Here is a 25,177-nt window from a genome sequence, read left to right on the forward strand (position 1 = left end):
GTAAAAATGGCCTCATCTATTTTAAAGACGAAGAGAGGCTCGTAAAAATGACCCCAGCATCACGCTTCGCGATGATAGACACCGAAAAAAATTGTCTAAAAAGCCGATAGAAAAATTAAGTTGTTGCAGTAATCAGAAGAGCTACAGATTATAAAAATTAGCGAATTGGATAGATTTATTTATTTATTGAATCCACTTTTTATAGACTAACAATGAGCCTGCACTTGCCATTACAACGTTCACCTACCCTCAAGGGAGGAGTGGAAACGGGGGGATGTAAGACAGGGCAAGTCCATCCAGATGGCTCAAAGCTCGAGGACAGGGTGGCCTGAAGGGTATATTCCGAACATCTGGGGACCTCCTTCAGTTTTCAATTTCCCGACTGCTATAGTGTCTTTCAGGCGGAACTGATGGCAATAATAAAAGCCATGACACTGGTACAGTACGATGCAATACTTGGAGACTATATCTACATTTTCATTGATAGCCAGGCGACGATAAAATCCCACACAAAGCAGTCGACAACCTCCAAGGCAGTCATGAAATGCCTCTTAATACGATTGCTAAGTCATTTCCCCTAAAAGCAATATGGATTAACATGGTAACATGGCTTCCTGGCCATTGTGATATTGAAGGTAACTGCAGAGCCGATGAACTAATGAAACTCTGTTAACACTGAGAATCTTTGCTTAGCCAAAATAAACATATTCTTAGCACACTGATTGCAGTTATAATAGGGCACCACCTAATAGGCAGTCACGCCCAAAGGATGGGTGTGCAAACACATAACTTCTGAAGAAGCTATTTAGATGAGGAAAAGTAAAAAGAACCTCCTGTGCCATCGTTCAGCTCTACACAGACGTAGATCTACCATTTTAAGTTGACAATTATTTACTGAATTAGATGATCTCCCCACTGTAGAAATTACGGATCTTCTAAAAAAAATTAAAACTGCGCACTTGTTTTAAGAGAGATAAGACAAGTTACCTGTCACAATGGGCTACAAGCCTGAGTGCGTCTCACAGTGGACAATCGCTTCAACCTAACCTAACCTAACGCTACTTCACGAGATCATTAACTCTCGTGAACACAACTACCTTCGAACAAATTCCATTCACTAGATCAGCCCGATCACTTAAGCTGTATGTTATGAAATACAGGTGCCGTGTATCTGAACGTCAGTTCTTTTTGTTTGCTGTTCGTCTTTCGACCGCTCTGCCGCAAAATATCAAAACCATCCGAAGTACATTGAGCTTTAGAAATTGACTCCTATGAACTAAGTTCTCAATATGCACATACACATGCATAAGTATGTATAAGTTCTCTAATACCTCTTCTCTTCCTTCTTCTTCTTGATTGGTGTTGTGCCACAAATGGAGGGACCCACAGTTTCAAGCCGACTCCGAACGGAAGATATTTTTTAAGAGGAGCTTTTTCATGGCAGAAATATACTCGGAGGCTTGCCATTCATTGCCTACCGAGGGGCGACCGCTATTAGAAAAAAGTTTTTTCTTTATTTTAGTCTTTCACGGAGATTCGAACCAACGTTCTCTCTCTGAAATCCGAATGGTAGTCACGCACCAACCCATTCGGCTACGGCGGCCTAATTTTTAAAATTAAGCTCGAACTATGTAAATAACTTATTGTTGTGTGTTTGATTAATAGAAACAAAAAAATATACGTACAAAGATGAGTGACAAAATGGAGGTAATTCCGGAAATCGTAGAATTTAAACCGCTGATTGGTAAAAATTATCGGCCATCGTTTATAGGAATCGGGAATGTCCCAACGCACACATTTGCGTAATAATACTGGTATCCAGAAGTGGGGCCTATTGATCATTGAATACATAGAAACTTCTTCGATTTTTATATTACAATAATTATGTTTTGTCCCTTCTGAAAGCCCTGTAGTTCATGCATTTCCTTTATTTACTCTGTTGTTTATTTTTACGTAAGCGCAACATGAACAAAATTATTCGATTTAATCTTACAAAGCGGTTGCACTCGCCGTATATACACGAAGAACAGCAATGGGCAAATACAGGGTGGGCCATATAGCGATTGCTTTTTGAACCACCTACTTTTTTGAGAATGGTAACACAAATTACATGTCAAATGTGCTCATAATTTACTTAAAAGTCTGACATTTACGAAATCGGACGCTATACGCTTGAACAAAGTTGGGAATTATTGAAAACATATTTCCAAAGTGGTGAATCTTCTTCTTCTTCCGCGGTTACAGTAAATGGCGAGCGTTACCGTGACATGCTTAACGAGTTTCTGTTTCCAAAAATTGAAGAGGATGACATGGACGACATTTGGTTTCAACAGGACGGTGCAACTTGTCACACTGCCAAAGTTACACTCGAACTTTTGGCTGACGTTTTTGAATTCCGATATCAATTGGCCGCCTCGGAGCTGTGATTTAAGCCCGTTGGACTATTTTTTGTGGGGAGCCGTTAAGGACAAATGCTATGCGAACCATCCAGAGACGATTGATGCTTTGAAAAACGAAATCGAAGTTGCCATTCATGAAATTGGAGCCCAAACAATCGAAAATGTGCTTAAAAATTTGGTTGATCGAATGGCCTACTATAAAGCCAGTAGTGGCAGTCATTTGAACGATATTATTTTTCATTCATAAATGACAATGTTCAATCTTCAAAATAAAAAAAAAAGTTTGAAAAAATATTGACTAGTTTTTTTTATAGCCGATTCAAAAAGCAAATTTTACTTGGCCCACCCTATACATAAGCACACACACGCGCTCACAGCAGCACCTGAGAGAAATCAATGGCACCATTTATATTTTTTTTCGTTTGCAGTCTCCAACAAATAAAAGATGAAAGTTGTTAAAACATGAAACCTTTTCATTCAATAGTTTCAATTATGCGTGAATTTCGTCAATGGCTTTATAAAGAAATCCATTAGGAAACTTTTTTAAACAAAATCGAAAATAAACCGAAGAATAAAAGGGTGACTACTATTTTTTGCTGCTTAAAGTTTGTTTTCCTTATTGAAATGTTACCTTTGATATTGACGTGATGGGATTATTATCCTTATCCAGCCATTCGACATTCGGCGGCGGATTGCCATGTGCTATACAATCGGCAATGCTTCCGGCGTTGTTGGTGAATTCGATGCGCGATGGTGGCTCATGCGAGAAATTAGGCCCTTGAGTGTCAAAGTAGTTGGAAGCATCTGCTGAGAAATAAATAGAAAGATAGAAATCAGATAAATATATAACTAAATACATGTACATGTATGTGAGCAACGGTAAAGAAGTAAAATTGTAAAATGGTAGAATGCGTTTTGTCGCATAAAAATCAAAGTGCTTGTACGTTTGTATGGTCAGCGCTAAGATTGCAATTTACAGATAAAATTTGTATGATTCCAAGATTTTATTTTTGTGTGCCCAAGATATTATGAACGTTAAATGCGTTGATTGCTGATGCCAACGTTAGATAAAATGTAGCCAAACACCACGCGTCGAACAGACGTTGCAATCTCTTAAGTGCACCGAATGGAATGCTGCTAGCAGCTTAACAACCAGACAGTGTTGATTTTCCTTGCCTGCATACCTGCCTACCCCTAGTTGGACTTCTCAGATTTTTTCTATGCAGATTTTTTATATATTTTTTTTCTGCTTTCAACTGTTTGTTTGAAACCCTTTTATATGCTTTAGGTTACTCTCGCTCGGGTTACAAGCACTAAAGCTGTGAGTCTAAAGCAGTTTGTCTTCGTTCTTTACAAATTCCCATTCCACCAACCATTCACCAGCTTCTTTATAATCTTAACATTTATGCTGCTGCTGCTGCTCTAGAAAGACCTTTTAAAACCAAGTAAACCGTTGAAGGGATTGGCATGGCTTGTCTTGATTTGGTTGCTTGTTTGGTGGATTGGAAAAATGCCCGGATGAGTGTTTGTTCGGCGAGAGTGAGCGAGCGACATGCAGTAGGAGGAAATTGATATAAAGACTCATCACACAGATGATGGAGACACATACAAACCGCAATGGGTTCAAGTGCATCCTTTACAAATCTTACTTGCAATTTCGCCCGCAAACCCCTAACTCTATCCAGCAAATGGCCTAAAAGCCGCACGAGCAAACAGGAAATTGCAAGGAACAAACTCAATAAAGGCTGTGCAACAGTATAACTGCTTCATTCTCGCAGGATGCACGTCAGCAAGCATGCAAAGTATTGCATGTGTAACAAAAAAAGGGATACTCGCTGCTGGAAATGTGAAAGATGGGAAAACAAAACCAAAAAAGAAAAGTTGCAAATGAGTGGTTGATGATGGTTGCTAGATTGGTAAGTTGGAAGGCGACATTAAAATGAAACTAAGAAGATGTAATTACTACGGTTGAGGAATTGCAACGGCATATGAAACAGTAAAAGCTGCTCCACAAGCTTCCTGAGTTTCCCCAACTCCACCAACAAGCGCCTCTATTCTCTTTTTTTTTAATTCTCGCAAGCACATGGGATTGCAGATTATATTGACATCGTCGACGATAATGGTGATGAGGACGTTGATGTGACATCAAGGAATAAGCAACAACATTACAGAAAAACAAAATATAGAAAAAACACATAAAATGGGTGAGTCGACTGCAATGATGCTATGATGGTAATGACAAAGTTGCACAATCCATTGATTTTGAGTTTATTACACTTATGTTGATACCAGGAAGCCAACGTCGGCACAACGAAAGTGGGTTGTCAAAGATACCAGTTCGATGAAGATGTATATATATTTATATGCTTATAACATTCAGATGCTGCTATTATTCAAACTTGTTACCATGAATAGCTTACAAGTTCTTGCAGAATCCCCGGAATGAACGACTTGTGACAGTTAGGCTGTACTTAAGGCATCCTGTGATGTTAAGTCCGCACTAGTCCTTGAATGTATCGAGAAACTGAATTTGTTAAGAACACACAATCGCATCCAGATCATAGTTGTTCCAAGGATATAACTAGGAACGAAGTAGCGGACGCATTGGCCAGAGACCTCGTTACTAATAGGAACCACGCCGTTACTTGCTATGGAACCCCACACCATCAAGAATAAGCTTAGGAGTGAAGAGCTAAGGCTAAATGAGGTCAGCTGGCACCATATGTGGTTAAACGGAATTTTTACAGGGGGGTTACAACCAAACAAGGTTTAGGAAATTCTTAACACTCCTTGAGCACAAACAGATAATACTCACGGGCAATCTCACAAGCCATTACAGATTGCGTAGTCATATGTACAGGATTTATAATGGTATTCTGAGTCTTTTAATTCTGCACCCAATACCCCGAGACTCCAATACACTTTCTCCTTGAATGTGGCGCTATAGCGCGGAGAAGGTTGTCTCGGCCAATTGCAGACAGAAAAAAAGCATATGTGCTCTGCCCAACCCAGTTCTATCTTAAGTTTAATAAGGGAACTTTGTTTCGATGAAGTACTGTGATGAGTAGAGGGCACAAAAGACCATGCGGGCGAAGTGCAAACCTCAAATCTATCCATCTATCTATTTATAAATTCTTCCAAAAATATTTGTCATAGTGCAAAAACAATAGACTGTGTGGAAAAAGCGTTTTTCTTTTGTTTTTTTTTTCATATAACTTTTCGCAGGTTTTTACGTGTTGTAGGCCTTGCCAGGTAGAAAGGACTGAATACTAAAAATTTTGAACTATCTTTCAAATTTGACTCCCAAAAGGACTGCTCATATACACTTACATATGTTATCATGGATGTAAAACTTGCTAGCATCCCAAGTGTTGAACCTAGTTTATTTCCGACATTTCTGGAATAAAATTTTTTATCCGACAAAGCGTAATGTAACAAAGCGAATACAAGCACTTAAGTCTTAATTTCAAATGGGCGTTGCTTGACTCTCTGCTTTGCTAAATAAAAAATATTCTGTCATTGGTTTCCATTAAAATTCATCTTCAACAACTCTGTTATCAGAGACTTTCCTTGCATAAGTTTAAGGGAAACTGTACTCTGCTGTAGGATCAATAATTTGTTTTAAAAAAATGGGCTTCGTTCCATTTCCAACCTAACGGTCTTCACTGAATATTGTACTCTCTCTCCCTCTGCGAGGTCATCGAAAAACGGTTGTTATGCTAGAAACAATTCATCTCACTTGATAACGCAAGATCAGCATGCGACGTATTATGGAATAGAGGCGTTCTTGGGCATTAGTAGGGCCGGCATATATTCAATATTGCATGAGCATTTAGCCGTCAAGAAAATTTCTTCTCGTCGTTCAAAGGACGTCTATTGCAACCTGGCAGGTGACGAATCTTGGATCTACGTACATGAGCCGCAAACACAGCAGCAGTCAACAGTGTGGGTATCCCAAGGCGAGCTTAATCCAATAAAAGTTGTTCGCGGAAGTAACACCTCAAAGCAAATAGTCGCCTTTTAGAAAATCTCATGTCGTAGTCATGTTGCAACAGTTAATTCTGAGTAGTACACAACCATTTATTGGACAGAAGTTTTCGGAGAGTTTGGGAAAACCAGTCGCCGAAGACGAATCTTCCTTTACTAAGACAATGCGAGGTCGCAGTACCGGCTCACACAAGGGAGTGTTTGAGTACTAAAACACTATTTTTGTTCCAGAACATTAAAAATAAAATGCAAGGTTGACGTATTTCAACGTCTTAAGAAACTGAAGCATAAACCAGCTCGTTTTGGAGGTATCCCCTTCTGAGTGGAAAAAGTGCTTTGAAAATTGGTAATATAAATACATTGTATGGATTTTCTGAAACATTTGTGCCTTCTTATGTCCGTTATTTTTTTACTATTTATTAAATATATATTTAGCTGTTTTTCATTTGCAAAATTTTTACTCTATGCAGATGATCTAGAAATACCCTTAGTGATCAAACTCCTTTAAGAGGTGATAAAATTCCAATTGAAGGTAGATGCCCTGCCGAGTTTGTTACTTTCAATTTTATGTTCAACGAACTACAACTTATTAAATCCATTGAAACTCGTCTAGGACATTTGACTTCCCAATTTCCCTTGCAAGTACAAAGGACGACTATGGAAAATAAAGAAGAGCCAAACCGGCCCGTGCTGTGGTCGTTGGGTCAAATATCAGTAATGAGTTAGAAGTAGTTGCTATGAATAAGCCTACAGTTTCTGAAGATAATATCATATCTTATGTGAAGAAGAATTCAAGCACTAAACTCAAGTACTCATATGAACTCATTAAAAAATATCATAAATAATTTCAAGGTTGGTGTTCCGCTATCTTTACTTGATATGGATTTAACGTCTACACCTTGGCTCTTGATGCAAAAATTCCTCCTTTTAAATGTTTTCAAAAGACAATCTTCACAATCAAAAAAATGTGCGCCTTGCAGAAATTATGAAAATATAATAGTCGATAAGAGTATTCAAATCTACCTGGTGCAGTATCAGTTTCGACGATTGCAAATATTTCGCTTCAAGCCTATAAGACATTTTGCGGAGAGACAGAGATGCTGCCACAACTAGTTGCAAGCGTGGTGACAGTGTTGGAATTGGCAATAAGCGTGGCATTCATGCTTCCTTAATATGGCTCGGTAATATGAAATCTATTTAATCCATTAATCCATGTAACCAACATACGTATCCCATTAGATATAGACTTACAAGTACTCTATGTCACTCTATCGGCAAAAACAGTGGTCAAATACCTAGGAGTGCAATTAGACACAAGGCTAACTTACTAGGCGCACATAAATCATGCTGCTACAAGAGCTGCCAAGCAAGCGGCATGTTAAGTAAGCTCATGGCAAACCTTGGAGGTCCAACGCAAGCGAAAACTTTTAATGGACACGACGAACTCGATTATTTTATACAGATGCGAAATATGGGCAGACTCGCTAAGGGTGCAATGCCGGTGGAAAACTCTGCAATCTGTGCAACGCACCTGCGCTCTCAGAGTGGATTCATCATACAGAACAGTATCTGAAGCAGCGGTGTTAGTTATCAGCGGAACCATCCCTATAGTTATTTTAGCACAAGAGCGCAAATGGAGATGAGAGGCAAAAAGCACAGGAATCCCAGTACCACGCTTCCCCGATATTAGAGTTCAAACGCTCACACTTTGGCAGGCAAGATGGGACTCTGAACTGTACAGTAGTTGAACAGCGAGATTAATACCCGATCAAAAAAAAAGTGGGTAGAACGAAAGCACGGTGAGGTTAACTATTACCTCACACAATTTTTGTCCGGACATGGATTCTTTCGCAAGTATGTGTGGCGAATGGGAAAAGTGAGCCTACCAAATTGCATATTTGGAGATGCTGAGTATAATGATGCGAAGCACACATTCTTTAAATGCAAGAGGTGGAACATAGAGAGAACACCTGAAGAAGTGATCGAGAAAATGATGATAAACGAAGAAAACTGGAAATCCGTCGCAAATTTTGTGGAGGATATTATCCGAAAAAAGAACCGTGAAATGGAAAGTTAAGCTGAAGAGCATTGAGTATAGGCTTCTCAAAACAGGCGACCGTGGACGCACGGTGAGTAAATAAGTGTCCTTCTTAGGACGCCGTCTTGGCTCTCTATCTCGAAGCAATGCGGAAGCAGTCCCCGGGGTGGAGGGAAAAGTCAAGAGATGAGGAGGGATATTTTTGGTGGAATCACCACGTTCTACACACGTAGTAACGATGCTTACTCAAAGGTGCAAAAGTATTTTTAATCTACCTCACCGGCAAAAAAACAAAAACAAAAAATAGACTCCTCTGCAAAATGATTCATTTGTACCTCCTACATCCCCCCATTTAGTCCACAACCACTGTACAACGGACGTGTCGACAACGTCACCTCGTTACACTCTAGAATTGGAGTCAAAAGCGTTGCCTACTTGGTGACTTTAATTTGACCATCATACCTTGGTCGTACATGGACAATTCATATTTTCTTACACCCTCAAATGCATACAGTTTTTCGAAAGTGTACTTGATAGATAAAATTTCAACAGTTGGATTATTCTAAGTAAGCAGGTTTATTAATAAGGGTAAGCGAATTTTAAATTTAATTTTCTTGTCAAATAATTTAAATTTTAGCCTCTTCGGAGAGCTACGATTTCTTCGGGTTGTATTCACCATGCTCCAATAATTGTAGGTATATGTTTTTAAATACCTCACCAATTACTCAAATCGTAGAATTGAATTTTAGTAAGTGTAATTTTGACTGGGATCGGTTATTTGCTAATTTGTATTTATCTGATTTCTTTGAAATATTTAAATCAAAACTTAACCGTCTATGCTTGGAATATATTTTTCTTCTTCCTACCAAAAAGTACAAAGGTATAATAGAAAACTCAAAAATAAAAGTTATACAAAACATACAAATTAAAAATAAAAATCTATAGAAGCGACTCAATAATCCATTTCAATACGTCTCAATGAGGTAAGAATGCCTCAGAACTTAAAACAATGCGTACGAGTTGATGGTGAGAGATGTTGAAAGGCGATGCCTTGTTTATGGACAATAACTTCGAATTCATAAATGGATAGGGTTTTTGCATCGCATTGCAACTAATAATAAATAATGATTTGCGCTCAGACCCTTTATTGGGTATTTGGCCGAGCTCCTCATTCTATTTGTAGTGTGTGTCCGGATGTTTTTCAACCAACAACTTTATGCCGCCTCCGAACGGCAGATGATTTTTTATAGGAATCTTTTTTATAATAGAAATGCACTCGGATTCTTGATGTTGCCCGCGTTGAGCGACAGGTATTAGAAAAACAATTTTCAATCAATTTGTGTTTTGCTCCCTAGCAATGAGTCTATTCGGCTACGGCGGCCAGTAATGGATCAACTATTATACAAATTGAGAAAGACGAGAACTAAGGTAGGAGTATTTCTGATAGTGGAAAGCAGAAACGGGAAAACAATATAAAATTTTGTTTATTCAACCGTAGACTATACGGCTTGAACCTTTCCCTAACTCACTGCGCAATAGTCCTATAGTTTTATTTATATATTAGAAGATGTAACCCACCCTCACTCCAAGCCACCCCTCTCCAACTTATGGGAAGATTTGTATTGTTTGACATACATCAATCATATTTAGCACTTGTGAGCTAGACAGTTGCAGTACATAAACAGACAACCAATGGAGCGCATAAAGGCCTGAGGACAAACTAAAGATTTCTATCCCTCAACATGATTTTTTATTTAGGGCCAAATTTATTCAAAAACAAAATTGTATGATTGATCTTGTAACAGGTGGTGCAAAATTAATCAATTATGGAAAGATTTATAATATTTGCAAATATCGTCCTACGGCAATCATATTTGACACTTGTGAGCTAGACAGCTGTAGCATACAAACAGACAAGCAATGGAGCACGTAAGGGTCAAAATAAAGATTTCCGTCGTTCAAAATAATATATTTTTTTTTTTTGTAAAAAGTTTAATGGTTAATTTTGCGCCACCCGATTAATTTTGCGCCACCCTTTATATATGTGAATGTGGGCACATATAAAAGTGCATATATTTCAAAGCAGTCCTACGCAATATTGCAGTACGGAGGTGTGGGTTTGAGTTATTACGCATTTTACATGCAATATTATCTTAAAGTAAATATTTAGAAGGAAATAATAAAAGGCAAATCGATCAAAAGTTCTTAATTCCCGCACTTTACTATACGTTTGAGTCGTTCACGTCATAAAGGAATACTCAAAATTGTTTGCTTATCACTTTCACACACGAACTGACACGAACACACGCGTTACGTAAGTACTCCAGCTTTGGAAGTCTTTGCAGCCCGCAGTTTTTGCTGCAAATTGACTGATTAATATTTGCGCCATCACCGCAAACAAGCAGAGTGCCGAAATATCGTCATCATCATTACTCGCAGCGATACTCAGAAGATAAATTTTATGTGTAGACACTCATCAAATACGTGGGTATCTTCAATATTAAATTTGATTTAAGAGTATTTAGCTTTGAGTTGGAGGTTTTTAATAACAATTTACTGCCCCCATCTTTTACCCAATTTCTGAAGTGCATGAAATTATGCAAATATTTTATGTTTTTCTCCTTACAGAATCCACCATCAACTTCCACAGTCTCGAGACTATACCCTATAAACCTGTGAGCTATAGCGGCCATGCTATGAAAGCTATGTGCCAAGCTTCACAAAGCCTGCCACATTTGCAGGCTCGAATTGTGCTTGATTCATGATGTGCAAACCAAGACCAGCCCTTACAACGCCTGCCTAACCTCATTCGAATCAACCACATACATATTTTTTTATATAATATTTCAAGATTTTGCATGGTAAACTCATAGTAACATAGTAACAAGTAGAAATAATAAAAAAAACTTTGGCAAATACATTTTTTTGAGAATTTTTGAGAAAGGGCAAGGGCCCTTTTTATCTGTTCTCTTATGTTCAGAGCTGTATACCAAATTACTTTAATGCACATAACAAATAAATATGCTTACTCACACTATTTTCAAGGTGACACAAAATTAGTTCTCATTTTGGTTTTAAATAACTTTTTTATTAAATAAAAAAATATTTTTCAGTGACCTTTATTTTGACCTTTACACACTTGTCTGTACATACGAGGTGTGTTCAAAAAGTATCGCGAATTTTGGGTTTCTTCAAAAATTATTTATTTATTCATTAATATCTATTTTGTTCCCTTCAAAGTAATCCCCATGAGATATTATGCACTTGCGCCAACGCTTTTTCCAATCTTCGAAGCACTTACAAAAATCCTTTTTTTATCTTGTTCAGCACCTCCTTCGACGCGTCTTTATCTCGGCAATCGTAGCGTAGCGTCGTCCTTTCATGGGCCTCTTCAGCTTCGGGAACAAAAAAGTCACAGGGGGCCAGATCTGGGGAATACGGTGTCTGTAGCATCATTAGTGTGTTGTCTTTGTGCAAAAAGTCGCGTTGCAAGAGCCAATTTTTGTTCTTCCACAAATCCGAGCGTTTCTTTCAGATTGCTTGGCGCAAATTGTGCATAATTTGCAGGTAATATTTCTTATTGACCCCTTAACCGTGTGGCAAGAACTCGTGATGCACACCGGCACTGCAATCGAAGAAAACGGTAAGCAAAACTTTTTCATTTGACCGGACTTGGCGCGCTTTTTTCGGCCTTGCGGCAGGTTCGTGCGGCAGCTTCCATTGATATGATTGAGTTTTGGTTTCCACGTCATAACCATAAACCCATGACTAGTCACCAGTTATGACCCTCTGGAGCAAATTTGGGTCGTCGCGGACAGAGTCCAACATCTCATTAGCAATGTTCATGCGATGCTGCTCTTGGTCGAAATTGAGCAGTTTTGGTACGAATTTTGCGGCGACACGTCTCATGCCCAAATCATTGAAAAAAATCAAATGGCACAAGCCAATCGATATGTTTAGGTCCTCAGCAACTTTTCTAACGGTGATTCAACGATTGGCCAATACCATTTTCTTCACTTCATCAATTTTTTCGTCTGTTGTTGAAGTGCTCGGGCGTCCGGCACGCTTTTCACATCGTTCGTTCACATCTTCTCGGTCTTCTGAGAACATTTTGTACCACCGATAAACGTTGCTTTGGTCTAAAGTAGCTTCTCCGTATGACACAGTCAGCATTCGGAATGCATCCGCGCACTTAATTTCGTTGATCCATCTCTTTGATCCATCTCTTTGAATAGGTAAACATCGAAGGGGAGCTGAAACACGTGCAAGCAAAGCAGCTGTCAACAATTAACTGAACATTCAAAATGACCGAACTCGTCGGCATGAGTGAGAGATATGAGTACCAACATATCGCCACAAAAAAATCGAAATTCGAATATACGTAACCTGCGAAAATTCAAAATTCGCTATACTTTCTGAACACACCTCGTACATTGCAAATGCCTACTTCATAAGTGTCATATATAATTGACATTCGACGCCATTTGCCAAAATAGAGCCTCTTTTGGGGTGATTAATTTTGCGCCACCTTGTGCTATATCAATTTCTTTATTTTTCTTCTGGTCAGGTCAGGTCACACAACGAAGTGGTAAAAATTGTCCAAACACCAGAGAGTTTGAAACAAGTCCCTACGTTATTCCAAAGGCCTTATTCTATAAAGAATTGCGTCTAATGCTCCAGGTCTTATACTTTACGAAATTTCCAAACGCGCCTTAAGGTGTTTAGGGAAGAAGCGCTTTTGAAGGTAAGCTAGGTACTGACCATACTTTAACCCAATTTTAATTTTTACTACAAAAACGATCGAATACTTCAATTGGATTAAACGCGAATACTATAAAAGTTCCATTTCGCCCTTATTTGAGAAAAAAATTACTTTTACTGAATGAAATTTATTTAATTTATTTATTTATTTACTTAATTATTTAGTCGAAACATACACAAAAGTTTTGTATTGCTAATCCACATCGATTGTTGTAATAAATAATCGAATAATTTTTTACGAGCTGCATAATTTCGCGCAACTTTTGAGTGACTGAGAATTGTTGAAAACGTCCAGATATCGAAGTTGATGATTGTTCAGCAACACTTTCCGATACAGGAGCAATATTCTCAACAGAACGTCCAGTTTTTGGTCTGCCAAGTCTTTCTCTATCCTCAACAGAAGCAATTTCGTGAAATGTTTTCACCAACCTTTGAATTGTCAACTCATTTGGACGATTATTTCTACCAAAAAGATAACGAAATTTGCGATATGTTGCTCTTAAAGATCGACCATTTTTATAATAAATTTCAATAATTTTAACGCGTTGTTCTATCACGTTACATAAGAAAAGGTACCGTCCAGGAATTATTCGCTATGTCAGTAGGATGATATTGACATCATCGGCCTTTACAACCGCGCTGTTAGTTCTGCCTTCTCCAAACTCGATAAAGAGACAAAGCGAATGAGTCTGGTGGTGAACGAAGACAAAACAAAGTACCCCCTGTCATCAAACAAACAGTCGGCGCACTCGCGTTTCGCACCCACATCACTGTTGACAATTATAATTTCGAGGTTGTAAAAGAATTCGTATATTTAGGAACCAGCATTAACACCGATAACAATGTCAGCCTTGAAATCCAACGTAGAATCTCTCTTGCCAACAAGTGCTACTTTGGACTAAGTAGGCAGATGAGTAGTAAAGTCCTGTCTCGACGAACAAAACTAACACTCTACAAGGCTCTCATCATGCCCATCCTATGATATGGCACAAAATCGTGGACGATGACAAATCCGATAAAGCGACGCTTGGAGTGTTTAAGATAAAGATTCTGCCCAAGATTTTTGGACCTTTGCGCGTTGGCAACGGCGAATATCGCAGGCGATAGAACAATGAACTGTATGAGCTTTACGACGACATAGACATAGCGCGCCGAATAAAGATCCAGCTATGTTGGCTGAGTCATGTCGTCGGAATGGATACAAACCAATTAAGAAGAAGAATAAGAAGAGAAGACATGTAGGCAAATCTTTTGAAAGAGCCTTTTTAATATATTAAGCCTGCTCGCTTAACTAAGAAGTCGTTCGAAACGAGAGAAGATTTCTTGAAGACGCGAGAGTGCCGGAGGGACAATATCAAATCACTAGGATAATAACATTTAGGCAGAATACTGCTAGGCTTTACATATTGCAGAAAAAAAATTATAAAGAAAAATCTTTGGCAAATTTCAAGGGAAGTTTCTGAAAAGAACATTTTTTTAATACGATAATATTTTAAATTGCATATGAATAAGTGACGAAGGTATATTCAAGACCAATGTTTCACTGACCAAAACTTGAATAAAAAACTTGATTTCTTCATGTAGGCTTCTTCAAGTTCGAGTTTATTTCTGAACGGTATTTTCTTTTTTTATTTCACAATTTCAGTTTTTTTAGAGCTGTCACAGCAGCACGGCATCTCTTTTGTTAGATGTGAAGTAGAGAATTTCACTAAACTCGATTTGATTTCGCTTGAGAACTTAAAAAATAATAGAAATCAGTACGAAAATGATGCACTTATAAAAACTTCTTTTGTACCGCGAATATTTTTTCCTATAGTCCCAATCGCTCTGCAGGGTCTGGAATAAAAATGTTAAGCCATAAAAATTGAACTGCCTGTCTCGGTGCAAGACACACTCGCAAATATACCGACGCCGTTCATGTCATTATCGCATGAAACACTCCCCTTAAGTTTTGGTAAGTACTGCTTAAGTGACAGTCCATGACTCGACTTAAGCCCATGTCACTCCAGTAACGTAGAATCGACAGGCGGGTGAATGATATCGCTGCTGTAAGTGATAGCCATAATGAAGAGCAGTATTTGTAAACTGAACATTTTTATCACCGATATTTCATCTGTTGTTGGTTGCATGAATATTGGCGCTATGGAGTTTCGACAAAATTGTTCCATAATTTTAAGGATATTAGCTACTAATCTCGACCGATTTAACGCCTTTGACTTATTTTATGTGCCCGTACGGTCAGTTCAAGATAGAGTTTTGGTGAATAAACCACAGAAATTTTCGGCTCTCAAAATTCGACACGAGACTGCCTATGATAGAACTACAATTATGCCTAGACCTCGTAGAAAATTCACAAAAAGGAAACCTTCCATAAGTGCTAGTTTATAATTTCTCGAGTTCAGTGAGGAGTCCACAGGTATTCGATTGAAAGAAACCAGCCTGCGAAATTTTTGTAAACAACTTCCTGTTTATTAGAAGAAAATCAATACATTGGCGGAGCTATACCAACCGATATAATTTTATACTGGAATAATGATGATGGCAGCGTTGATGGCTGGCAGCACTTTCCGATTATAAAAAAGTTATTAAAATATAACACCCTTCGTCCTTCCTCTGCGTCAGAAACAGAAACTCAGTCAGCATGGCTTGATAGCGTTCGCCATTCATCGTAACGTCAGCCCCTTTCTCATTTCGAAACAAATAAGGACCGATGATGCCGCCAGTCCCTTCTGAACTTCGCGAACAGATTTATTTCAATGTAAATTTTCATATTATTCTGATTGCAAGGCGTATTCATTAAAGGTGGTGGCACTAGACCAACAACAATATTCTGTGCGTTTGATTGTCAAAGCAAAGTATTGGGAAACTGGAAAACAACAGAGCCACATGAACACGGCGAAAGGAAACAAACAAATCAGTTGATTTACGAACACCACTTTTAATAGATTCGCCTTGTCTGAGTGGAAGCATCTGTTAACTGGCATATGTATGTATTGGACGTCAGTAAACAGACAATAAAATTCCATTCAAAATCATTCATAATATGTATTCAATTTATAGACATTTCTCCTTCAGATTTTAAGAAAAATGTCATTACTTTAAATAACCAGTTAGAGCAGAGTTCGTGAAACTCCGCCTACTTTTAAAGATATGAACATTAAATATTACTTCTTAGGTGTTCTTCTTTAATTATGCAAAAAACAAAGGCAATAAAATCCGTGTTGGCCTGCGTTATATAATATTTGCTGTGGGTGTACGGCACCAACAAGCCATTCTCATTAGTTGTTTGCCCAACTTGCGTACAGCTTCATTTCAGCCAAAAGTTTCTTTCACTGTTTGGGCAACGTAGCAACGCACTTTGAAAATAGAGAGTGATTCAATAAGACCGCATTTTTTCTATTATAAATTAAAAGCAACAAAACATTTTTTTTTAATTAAATTAATTTGTTTTGATTTCTTCATTTTTTTAGTCCCACTACGACTTTTAGGCATCATTTAAAACACGTATAGTTTCGTTCTTTCGTAATTCTTTTATTATTCTTAAAAATGTCCTCTAAAAGTAAAGGGTTTTCCAATAGCAGGTGCTACAGGTGAATGGACTGCGTTATCGAGAGATGATTAACGACTTTTTATAGCCGAAATTGGATGGTTTTGATCTGGACAACGTTTATTTTCAACAAGACGGCGCTACGTGCCACACAAGCAACGAAACCATTGCTCTTTTATGGGAGAAGTTTCCGGCCCGTGTTATCTCTCGAAGAGGTGATCACCATTGGCCACCCAGATCTGGTGATTTTACACCTCGTGACTTTTTTCTTTGGAACACTTCATGAAAGGATATTGTCCTGTAAGCGTGGTCGTGGTGGTCATTTGCCTGATATTATTTTTCACTATTAACGGCATGTCTTCCTCTTAATAATGAAATAAACATCCGATCATTTGTATTAAAAAATATCATTTTTCTTTGAATATCAAAATAACACCTCTTATGGGAAGCCCCTATATATAAAAGTATTATCAAGGAACAAAAAAATTACAATGGACGTACGGGCCGCCCAAAATCAATAATCACCGAAAACTCCATCGAAATTGTTGGTAAATTTATCAAAAATGAATCGAAGTCATAGTTGAAATTCATGGAATCATAGTTGAGTGTCTCCAACATACGTAAGGTATGTGCACGTTTCATTCCGCACAAGTTGACTGAGGACCGAAAAATTGCTCAGAATTCAACATTCGAAAAACCTCATTAAAGAGGCGAGAAGAGACGAGAACTTCCTTTACAACATTGAAACTGGTAATAAAACGTGGTCTTTCCAACATGAACCTGAAACTAAGCATCAAAGTGCCCAATGGAAAGCCCCAGACGAGCCACCATCCAAAAAATCGCGTTCGAAGACGTCAAAAATCAAGTCGATGCTCATTTGTTTTTACGATTCCAAGGGAACTGTCCACAAGGAGTTCGAGCCAAAGGGCCAAACCGTCAATGCAATTTTCTGTCTTGGAGTTTTGAAGAGGAAGCTGGCGCTTATTGCATGATAATGCACCATCTCATCGATCTACTCTTGTGGCTGATTTTTTGATTAGAAAACGCATTTTAACCATCAATCACTTACAGTATTCGCCTGATATGGCTCTCTATGACTTCTACTTATTCGGAAAATTACATTTGGGCATGAAAGAAAAAAATTTTACGTTTGTAGAGGCATCTGCAGATATCTTGAAGGACATTCCGGTCAATGACCTGAAACACTCTTTCGAAAAGGTTTTAGATCGCGCGAAACAGTGTATCGAGGCCAGAGTGGACTATTTTTAATAAACAAACTCGAAGTTATGAGAACAAAGCTCCTGACGTTTCTATTTTAGCTCAGTCTTGATATTTTGGACTTCACCTTGTATAAGCGGTGTATAATTTCACAATTGCCCAAAAACAGACTTGTACGCATTGATTTAAAAAAAATTTTTGAAGAAATTCCGCGGCGATGGTGAAAAATATGCCTATGATATCGTAACAGGTGATGTGACTATCGAAAGTATGGATATCCCTAAACGAGCTTAATCCATGAAAATGTGTTCGCGAGAGAAACACTTCTAAGGAAATGGTGGCCTTTTTTATCGGAAAATCTGGTTATATTGCAATTATATCACTAGAGGAACATAAAACAGTCAATTCTGAGCGATACACAAATATTTGTTTGCCTGAAGTTTTCGAAGAATTAAGGAGACGAATCATCTTTTAACAAGACAATGCAAGCTCTCTCCTATTGGCTCACACAAAAGAGTTTTTGACCACTCCGAAGATCGAAATAACGGATCATCCGTTTCACAGCCCTGATTTGGCACCTACTGCTGTTTTTTTTATTCTCGAACATCAAAAATAAAATGAGAGGTCAACATTGGTTCGTTTTAAAGGAATCCCCATCTGAGGAACAAAGTGCTTTGAAAATTGGTTCAAGCAAATGCAGGAGTCTATTGACTTTCAAAGAGAGTAGTTTGAGCAACTATAAAATCATTTATATTATTAAAAGTCAAAGTTAAGTTAAACACAGTTAAAGTTTTCATTATTGGACGCAAAATACAAAAGTAAATCCTCTTATTTATATTATGAACGAATGAGTTGGTTAGTAGTTTCGACAAAGCCTGTTATTTTCGACGGAATGCTCATTGCAGCAATACCGAAATATTACTGCCCTATATTATCAATCTCGGCGGCCGCTGTAGCCGAATGGGTTGGTGCGTGACTGCCATTCGGAATTCACAGAGAGAACGTCGGTTCGAATGTCGGTGAAACACCAAAATTAAAATAAAAACATTTTTCTAATAGCGGTCGCCCCTCGGCAGGCAATGGCAAAGCTCCGAGTGTATTTCTGCCATGAAAAAGCTCCTCATAAAATATCTGCCGTTCGGAGTCGGCCTGGAACTGTAGGTCTCTCCATTTGTGGAACAACATCAAGACGCACACCACAAATACGAGGAGGAGCTCGACCAAACACCCAAAAAGGGTGTACGCGCCAATTATATATATTATCAATCTCAAGCATAAGCATTTATTTAGCAGGATAAGTGCCCTATTAAATTTTAATGCTATAAGCGGGAAGTTCGAGGGAAAATCTGAACCGAAGCTTGCACCTCTGTCTTCACTGGCGGTTCCAAGATGGAATCGGGAGTCGGAGCAGGGGCTCTCTCTAAGTCAGCCAATTTATCTAACTTCTTCAAACTGACGAATACTGCTAGTGTTTTTCAAGTGTTTTTATGATCCTGCAGGTATGCCAAATGCTTAGGGAACGCGAGAGCGAGGGAGATATTAACATTTTCACCGATAGTCAAGCAGCGATCAAGGCTCTGACGATGGTGCGAAACGAAATTAGTAAACTCCTGTAAAGAGAAAATCAAATATCTTGGGTGTGCACGTAACATTTCTCTGATCTGGGATATAGGAACATAGAGAGAAATGAAATTGCTGATGTGGTTGCCAGGAAGGGGACTGAATTGGCCTCAGAGACCTCCTACCCGGTCATCCGCATCCCCCTGACAGTTGTTAAAGGGGAACTGTAGAAATTATTTCTCAGGAAAGCGCAGAAAAGATGGAACTCCATTTCTTCGTGAACTCCATTTCTTTCGAAAACCCTTTGGCCCCCCAGTACAATATACGGAGAACTCAGAAAGTCCTTTGGAATCCTCGCCATTAAATTTCCAAACTCGTAGCTGTATTTAAAAGCTAGGGTTACCATTTAACTGCGGTTAAGCTGTGGGGGCCTTTCAGAGTAGGAGACTGTTGAGAACTTTCTCTGTAAATATCCGGGTTCGGCAGCTAGACGACTAAGGTCACTGGGTCCTCCTTTCTTCGACAGCCTTTGCAGTGCGCCAATCTTCTCCATTATATCAACAGCTCTGGCTGGCGGTAGAAATCTGCCAGTTTGAGGTCTCTTAATGGTATCAAAACGGCGCTTCAGTGCTACTTGAGGAGTGCCATACTAGCACTTCAACCATTTCACCTACCTACCTACCTAATGCGTAACAAATTGGCAGCTGGTACAGGCTTCGATCGGTATTCACACCATTAGATGCAGTCAAGAATGCAAATTCCCTAAAATACCTTCGAAGCGCAGATTGTAGATGGAGAGACCAGACGAAATGCAAATGCAAATGCAGGGCGTTATGGCCCACCTACAACCTGAAGCAATCGTCGACATTGATAAACATGAAACGACGGGACGCCTGTAGACTAACGGCAGTCATAACTGGCTTCTGGTCTATCGGAGAACAAGCCGCCAAAATGGGCATCCCTCACAACACATACTGTAAACAACCAGAGAAAAAGGAAGCAATCTTCCATTTCCTCTGTGAATGCCCTGCCCTATGGAAGGACAGAATGTTAACCCTGGGCAAACCGCGGTTCGAGAGTCTCGAGCAACTGTCTGGCATAGACGTCAACGGCCTAATAAGGTTCCTAAACCGCACAGATTGGATATAGTCTTGCTATAAGTAACTATTAAACAAGTTGGTAACGAGGATGTGGCAACAAAATGGTGCGGAAGCGCTAGTTGGATTCTGGATGAATCACCACTCTAACCAACCAACCAATACGCTTCGATCCCACTTTTACATGAGAACAACAACAAGTTTGGTGAAAAGCGATCACCTCTTCCCAAGCAGTGGCAACCCCTCGAAAACATATATGGCTGGCAGAAGGTTTTCATGAAAACTGAGACTGGTATGAAACTTTAAACTCCTGTATTTGTAGAAAAACATTAACGTAAACTTGGCCTATGTCACTCAAAGGTAATACGAGTAATTTCATTTTGCTGAGATGGCGTGTGACTGGCACACAAGAAACCTAAACTTTTATTTGGAAACCCTATATTGTAGTCAATTGGATTCAGAGGAAGTTACAATTTGTCTCTTTTTATTTACCTTTCACAAATTGAGATGTTTTGTATAATAAAATAAGGTATTTGTGCGAATTACGCTTAAAATATTTCAAGTAAAACACGCGGCCCGATACTTAACCTACAAATGCGCGCATTAATAAAATAATACAGATTATCCAATACTTAAAAATACAATACCATTGTAAGCATGTTGTAAATGTATGTGTATGTGTGTGCATATGTTGCACTTTTCCACACAAATATGTAAATATGTATGAATTTATAGATACCAAGCCTTGCCACATGTTAAATACCGGCTGAGTGTGCCGTGGCAACCGCAAATACATAAATTTCAATTATCAATTTTAATGTTAATTGCATTCCTGGTAATCTTTCACTTAAATACACGTGTATAATTTGCACGTAAGCACAAACATACACATGTACAGACATACATCGTTATGCATGTCTCCCTTCAATATGTACATACCTACTCATACATGTACATATATACGCATTTGAATGGATCTAAGTATGTGTATGCGCGCATTGGACTCACCTGTACTGGTTGTCGTAATGATGACAAGAACCACCATCAAGAATAATGTGATGTAATTCACCGTTTCGTTGCCAACTGACATCACTCGGGCTTTGCACAACTTGGCCGCTGCATAATTAAATGAAGCTTTCCGCTTTTTACTCATTTTTCCAATCGTTTGTTTATCATCCATCGCTATATGAGTATTCGGTATACGCATAGGAAGGCATACGAGTGTATGTAGAAAACGAACAACCGAAATGCTTTTCAACAACAAGTGAACAACTTTTGGTGGTGCTACGGAAGACTCGATTTATTAGTTAAAGGACCCACGGAGGTGCTGCAAAAAAATGAAGCAAAACAAAAAGGTCAGAAGGACGCTAAAAAGGTCGCGTTTAATAAAAATTTTATGAGCAAATTTCCATTTTAGATGAGCTTAAAATTATACACACTCTTTCAGGTATTACAAGCCTACTCATATCGCACTTACGCACACCAATATAGCTAGTGGATATAGAGTAATAAGTGTGCGCATTATTATAATGGTGAAAGGAGGCAGCCAACAGTGAAACCAGAGTCCAACCAGCTTCGTTGTTTATTCTGAAAAAACAAAAAAAAATTCATACCAACACTTGATGGGCATTTCCTTTATGCCTTTGTTAACGCTTTAAAAGCAAAATAATGTTAAGGTTTTAAAACGGAAATTTTCCTTTTACAAGGTGTGTTCCAAAGTATACGGAACTTTTATGTGCGCTTAACAAACTACTCTACTTAGACTTGCCATAAATTCTGTCAAAAATTTCTTTGGTGGCACGCGATCAACGGCCATGAAAATATTCTTTACAAAGATTTTTTTTTTTATTATTAGTATTTTCATTGCAACTAGTATAACATTACATATACCATACTAACGAGCAATTTTTGTGGAGTTTTGTTACAACAAATAATATGAGTTGATCCTCAGCAAAATACAATTCATACTTTAACTGATTTTTAGTTATTTATTAGTTTAAATCTAGAGGTTTTTTACGTTTGAGCCTTCGTTTCCATTTACAAAGATGAGAAAATTTTCACTGTTAAAAAGTTTTTAATAAGAAAAACTACAAAATCTATGCTTAAACTCCCAAATACGCAAAAATGTTGTTCCAAGGATTCAGCGTGAACACCATCCAGCCTCCGTACAGGTTTGGTGGGGAGTGTCTTGTGAAAGCATTACATCTCTTTCTTTCTGCGAAAAGGCATTACATCTCTTTCTTTCTTCTCCGCTCAAGCCCATAAGGCAAAAATCACCCATGGCTATCAATGGCTAAAAACAATTACCTGGATTATAGCCGCAGAAGATTGGTCGTCTGGAAGTCCAGATCTGAATCCATTGGACAACAGTTTGTGATAAAAACCGGAGAACATGGCCTGTCAAAAACTTCACAAAAATTTGGAGAGCCTCAAACAATCTTTGGTTCGAGCAGCGACGTCAAAATGAAGTGAAGTGTTGAGTAAAAGCAAATGGTGACCATTTTGAATGAAAGTTAAAAAAAATTTGTTTTAATATTTACATAATTAAATAACACTAATTTAATTAAAAAAAGTATTATAATTTCATATCTATAACGGACTTAACTTGTAACAGAAATTATGGCAGGACTAAGTGCAATCATTACAAAGGGTCTTTCGAAAGACGCTCCTAAATGTTGTTTTAAAATAATATAATATACAATAAAACATATAATTTGTATTCAAAATCTCAGGCTATTCAAAGTATGGCTCTTAACAATTTATTTATTTAAAAACTTATTTCAGTCCCCAGAAAGATGTCTTACAATACAACGACTAATGCAATTAGTAAAATTTTACAAAACGACTGAGTTTTTAATATGATCATTAACACCTATAATACGAGTAGTACACAATCGAGCACATCGCATAATAGGATCCTTCATTGTTGAATGAACAAACAAGCGTTTAGTTCTAAGACTTTGAGGCGAGTATGAAAAATCACATCATTGAAATATCCACCATAAGCACGTCTACAGGCTGTCATTTTCAAGCACTCGCTTACACAAGCACACACATTATCACATTTCAATCTCGCTCCGAATGTTGGGTTTGAGCTCGAGATTCCTTATTGGTTTATTCACATAGACTTTATTTTTCAAAAAAACTCCGCAAAAAGTAGTTTAGTGGAGTTAGATCGATTTGATCTAAGTGGCCAGTTTATGTCACCACTAAGTGAAATTAAGCGACCGGTCGCAAGATATCAATAATGCAACGTTTTTCCGTGTTGTGTGACTTGGGACTTCATCCTGTTCAAAATAAAGATCGTCTATATCTATTACTTCAAGCTCAAGCCACAATACAATTTCAATCAGTTATCTATAGCGCTGTCCATTGACAGTAAGAACTTTTTCATTTTTATCTTCGAACAAATCCGGACCAACTAATTCACCAGCCCAAAAGCTACACCAAACTATGCATTTCAGTGGCGGCCGCTGTAGCCGAATAGGTTGCATGAAACATGAGATAATAAAAAAAAATTTTTGAAATAGCTGTCACCCCGTCGTTAGGCAATGGCAAACTTCAGACAGTCGGTTTAAAATACGTTTTTCTATCGTGTGAAATAGTACATCTGCCTACTTGACAAATGTCAAAGATAGCATAAAACAGATATCGTCCAGGAACTATTCATTACTAACATCGAGGTGTCGGAGGATGGTTCAGTTGTTAGAAACCCACGCAAGTGGGGAAATTACCTGATTGACATATACTTGGGAGCGGCCAGGACGATTTTTCTGCATACGGCTCAAACAGCTCACAATTTCCGGACTTTGCCCAAGTACCTGGATACCTTCCGCACATTCGTTTGAAACCGAGCTAATGTGAGAAGGCAAATAAGCGCAGGATATATAGTATAGATGTGAGCTGGGTTTGGCACCCGCCACGTAAAAATCCTACTCCAATGAAAAACAAAACAAAGTCTCGGATAAGAACTGCTTAGTATGATGACGACCCTTGCAAACGCGCTCCGACTCTAAAAGTATTCGATGCGGTACCCGCTGGTGGTAGCAGACGAAGAGGAAGGCCTCCTTTACGTTGGAAAGATCAGGAGGAGAAGAACTTGGTTTCACTTGGGGCTTCCAACTGGCGCCGGTTAGCGCCAACAAAGGAATGTATGTAATTTTGGTTCTAACGGGATAGCGCAAATGGCATCAAAACAATGTTCTTTCGATGGCTTATGAACTACCTCACCTTATTGGGTAATATTATCATTTATAATTATATTTCATGTACAAAAAAATGAACCTAGAACACTCGACTCTCCGAAGAATAGTATTCGCGGGGAGACGGACGGTATAACACCAGAAATTATCCAAAATATTATGAAAACCCAAGATAAAAGTGGAAGTCTCAGGAGATGGTAATCATCATTTCAATATTGTTTGCCGTTTTTGACCCAATAAATTTTAGCCAGAGTAAATCGAAATTGTGGAACAACATCAAAACGCACACCACAAATAGGAGGAGGAGCTCGGCCAAACACCTAACAGAAGTGTACGCGCCAATTATTTATTTTTATTTTTTAAATCGA

The 25,177-nt window shown here is 38.4% G+C and overlaps 1 protein-coding gene across 1 annotated transcript in view; it reads right to left on the reverse strand.

The window, feature by feature from the left end:
- LOC129248733 (cell adhesion molecule Dscam2-like) overlaps positions 1-21,760 on the reverse strand; it is a 177,557-nt gene extending 155,797 nt beyond the window's left edge. Inside the window, 2 exon segments of the mRNA XM_054888350.1 lie at positions 3,031-3,206; positions 21,616-21,760. Coding sequence (XP_054744325.1) covers positions 3,031-3,206; positions 21,616-21,760 — 321 coding nt within the window.
- Between the last annotated feature and the right edge of the window lie 3,417 nt (positions 21,761-25,177).

Source organism: Anastrepha obliqua, chromosome 5, assembly GCF_027943255.1.
Source record: "Anastrepha obliqua isolate idAnaObli1 chromosome 5, idAnaObli1_1.0, whole genome shotgun sequence".
NCBI lineage: Eukaryota > Metazoa > Arthropoda > Insecta > Diptera > Tephritidae > Anastrepha > Anastrepha obliqua.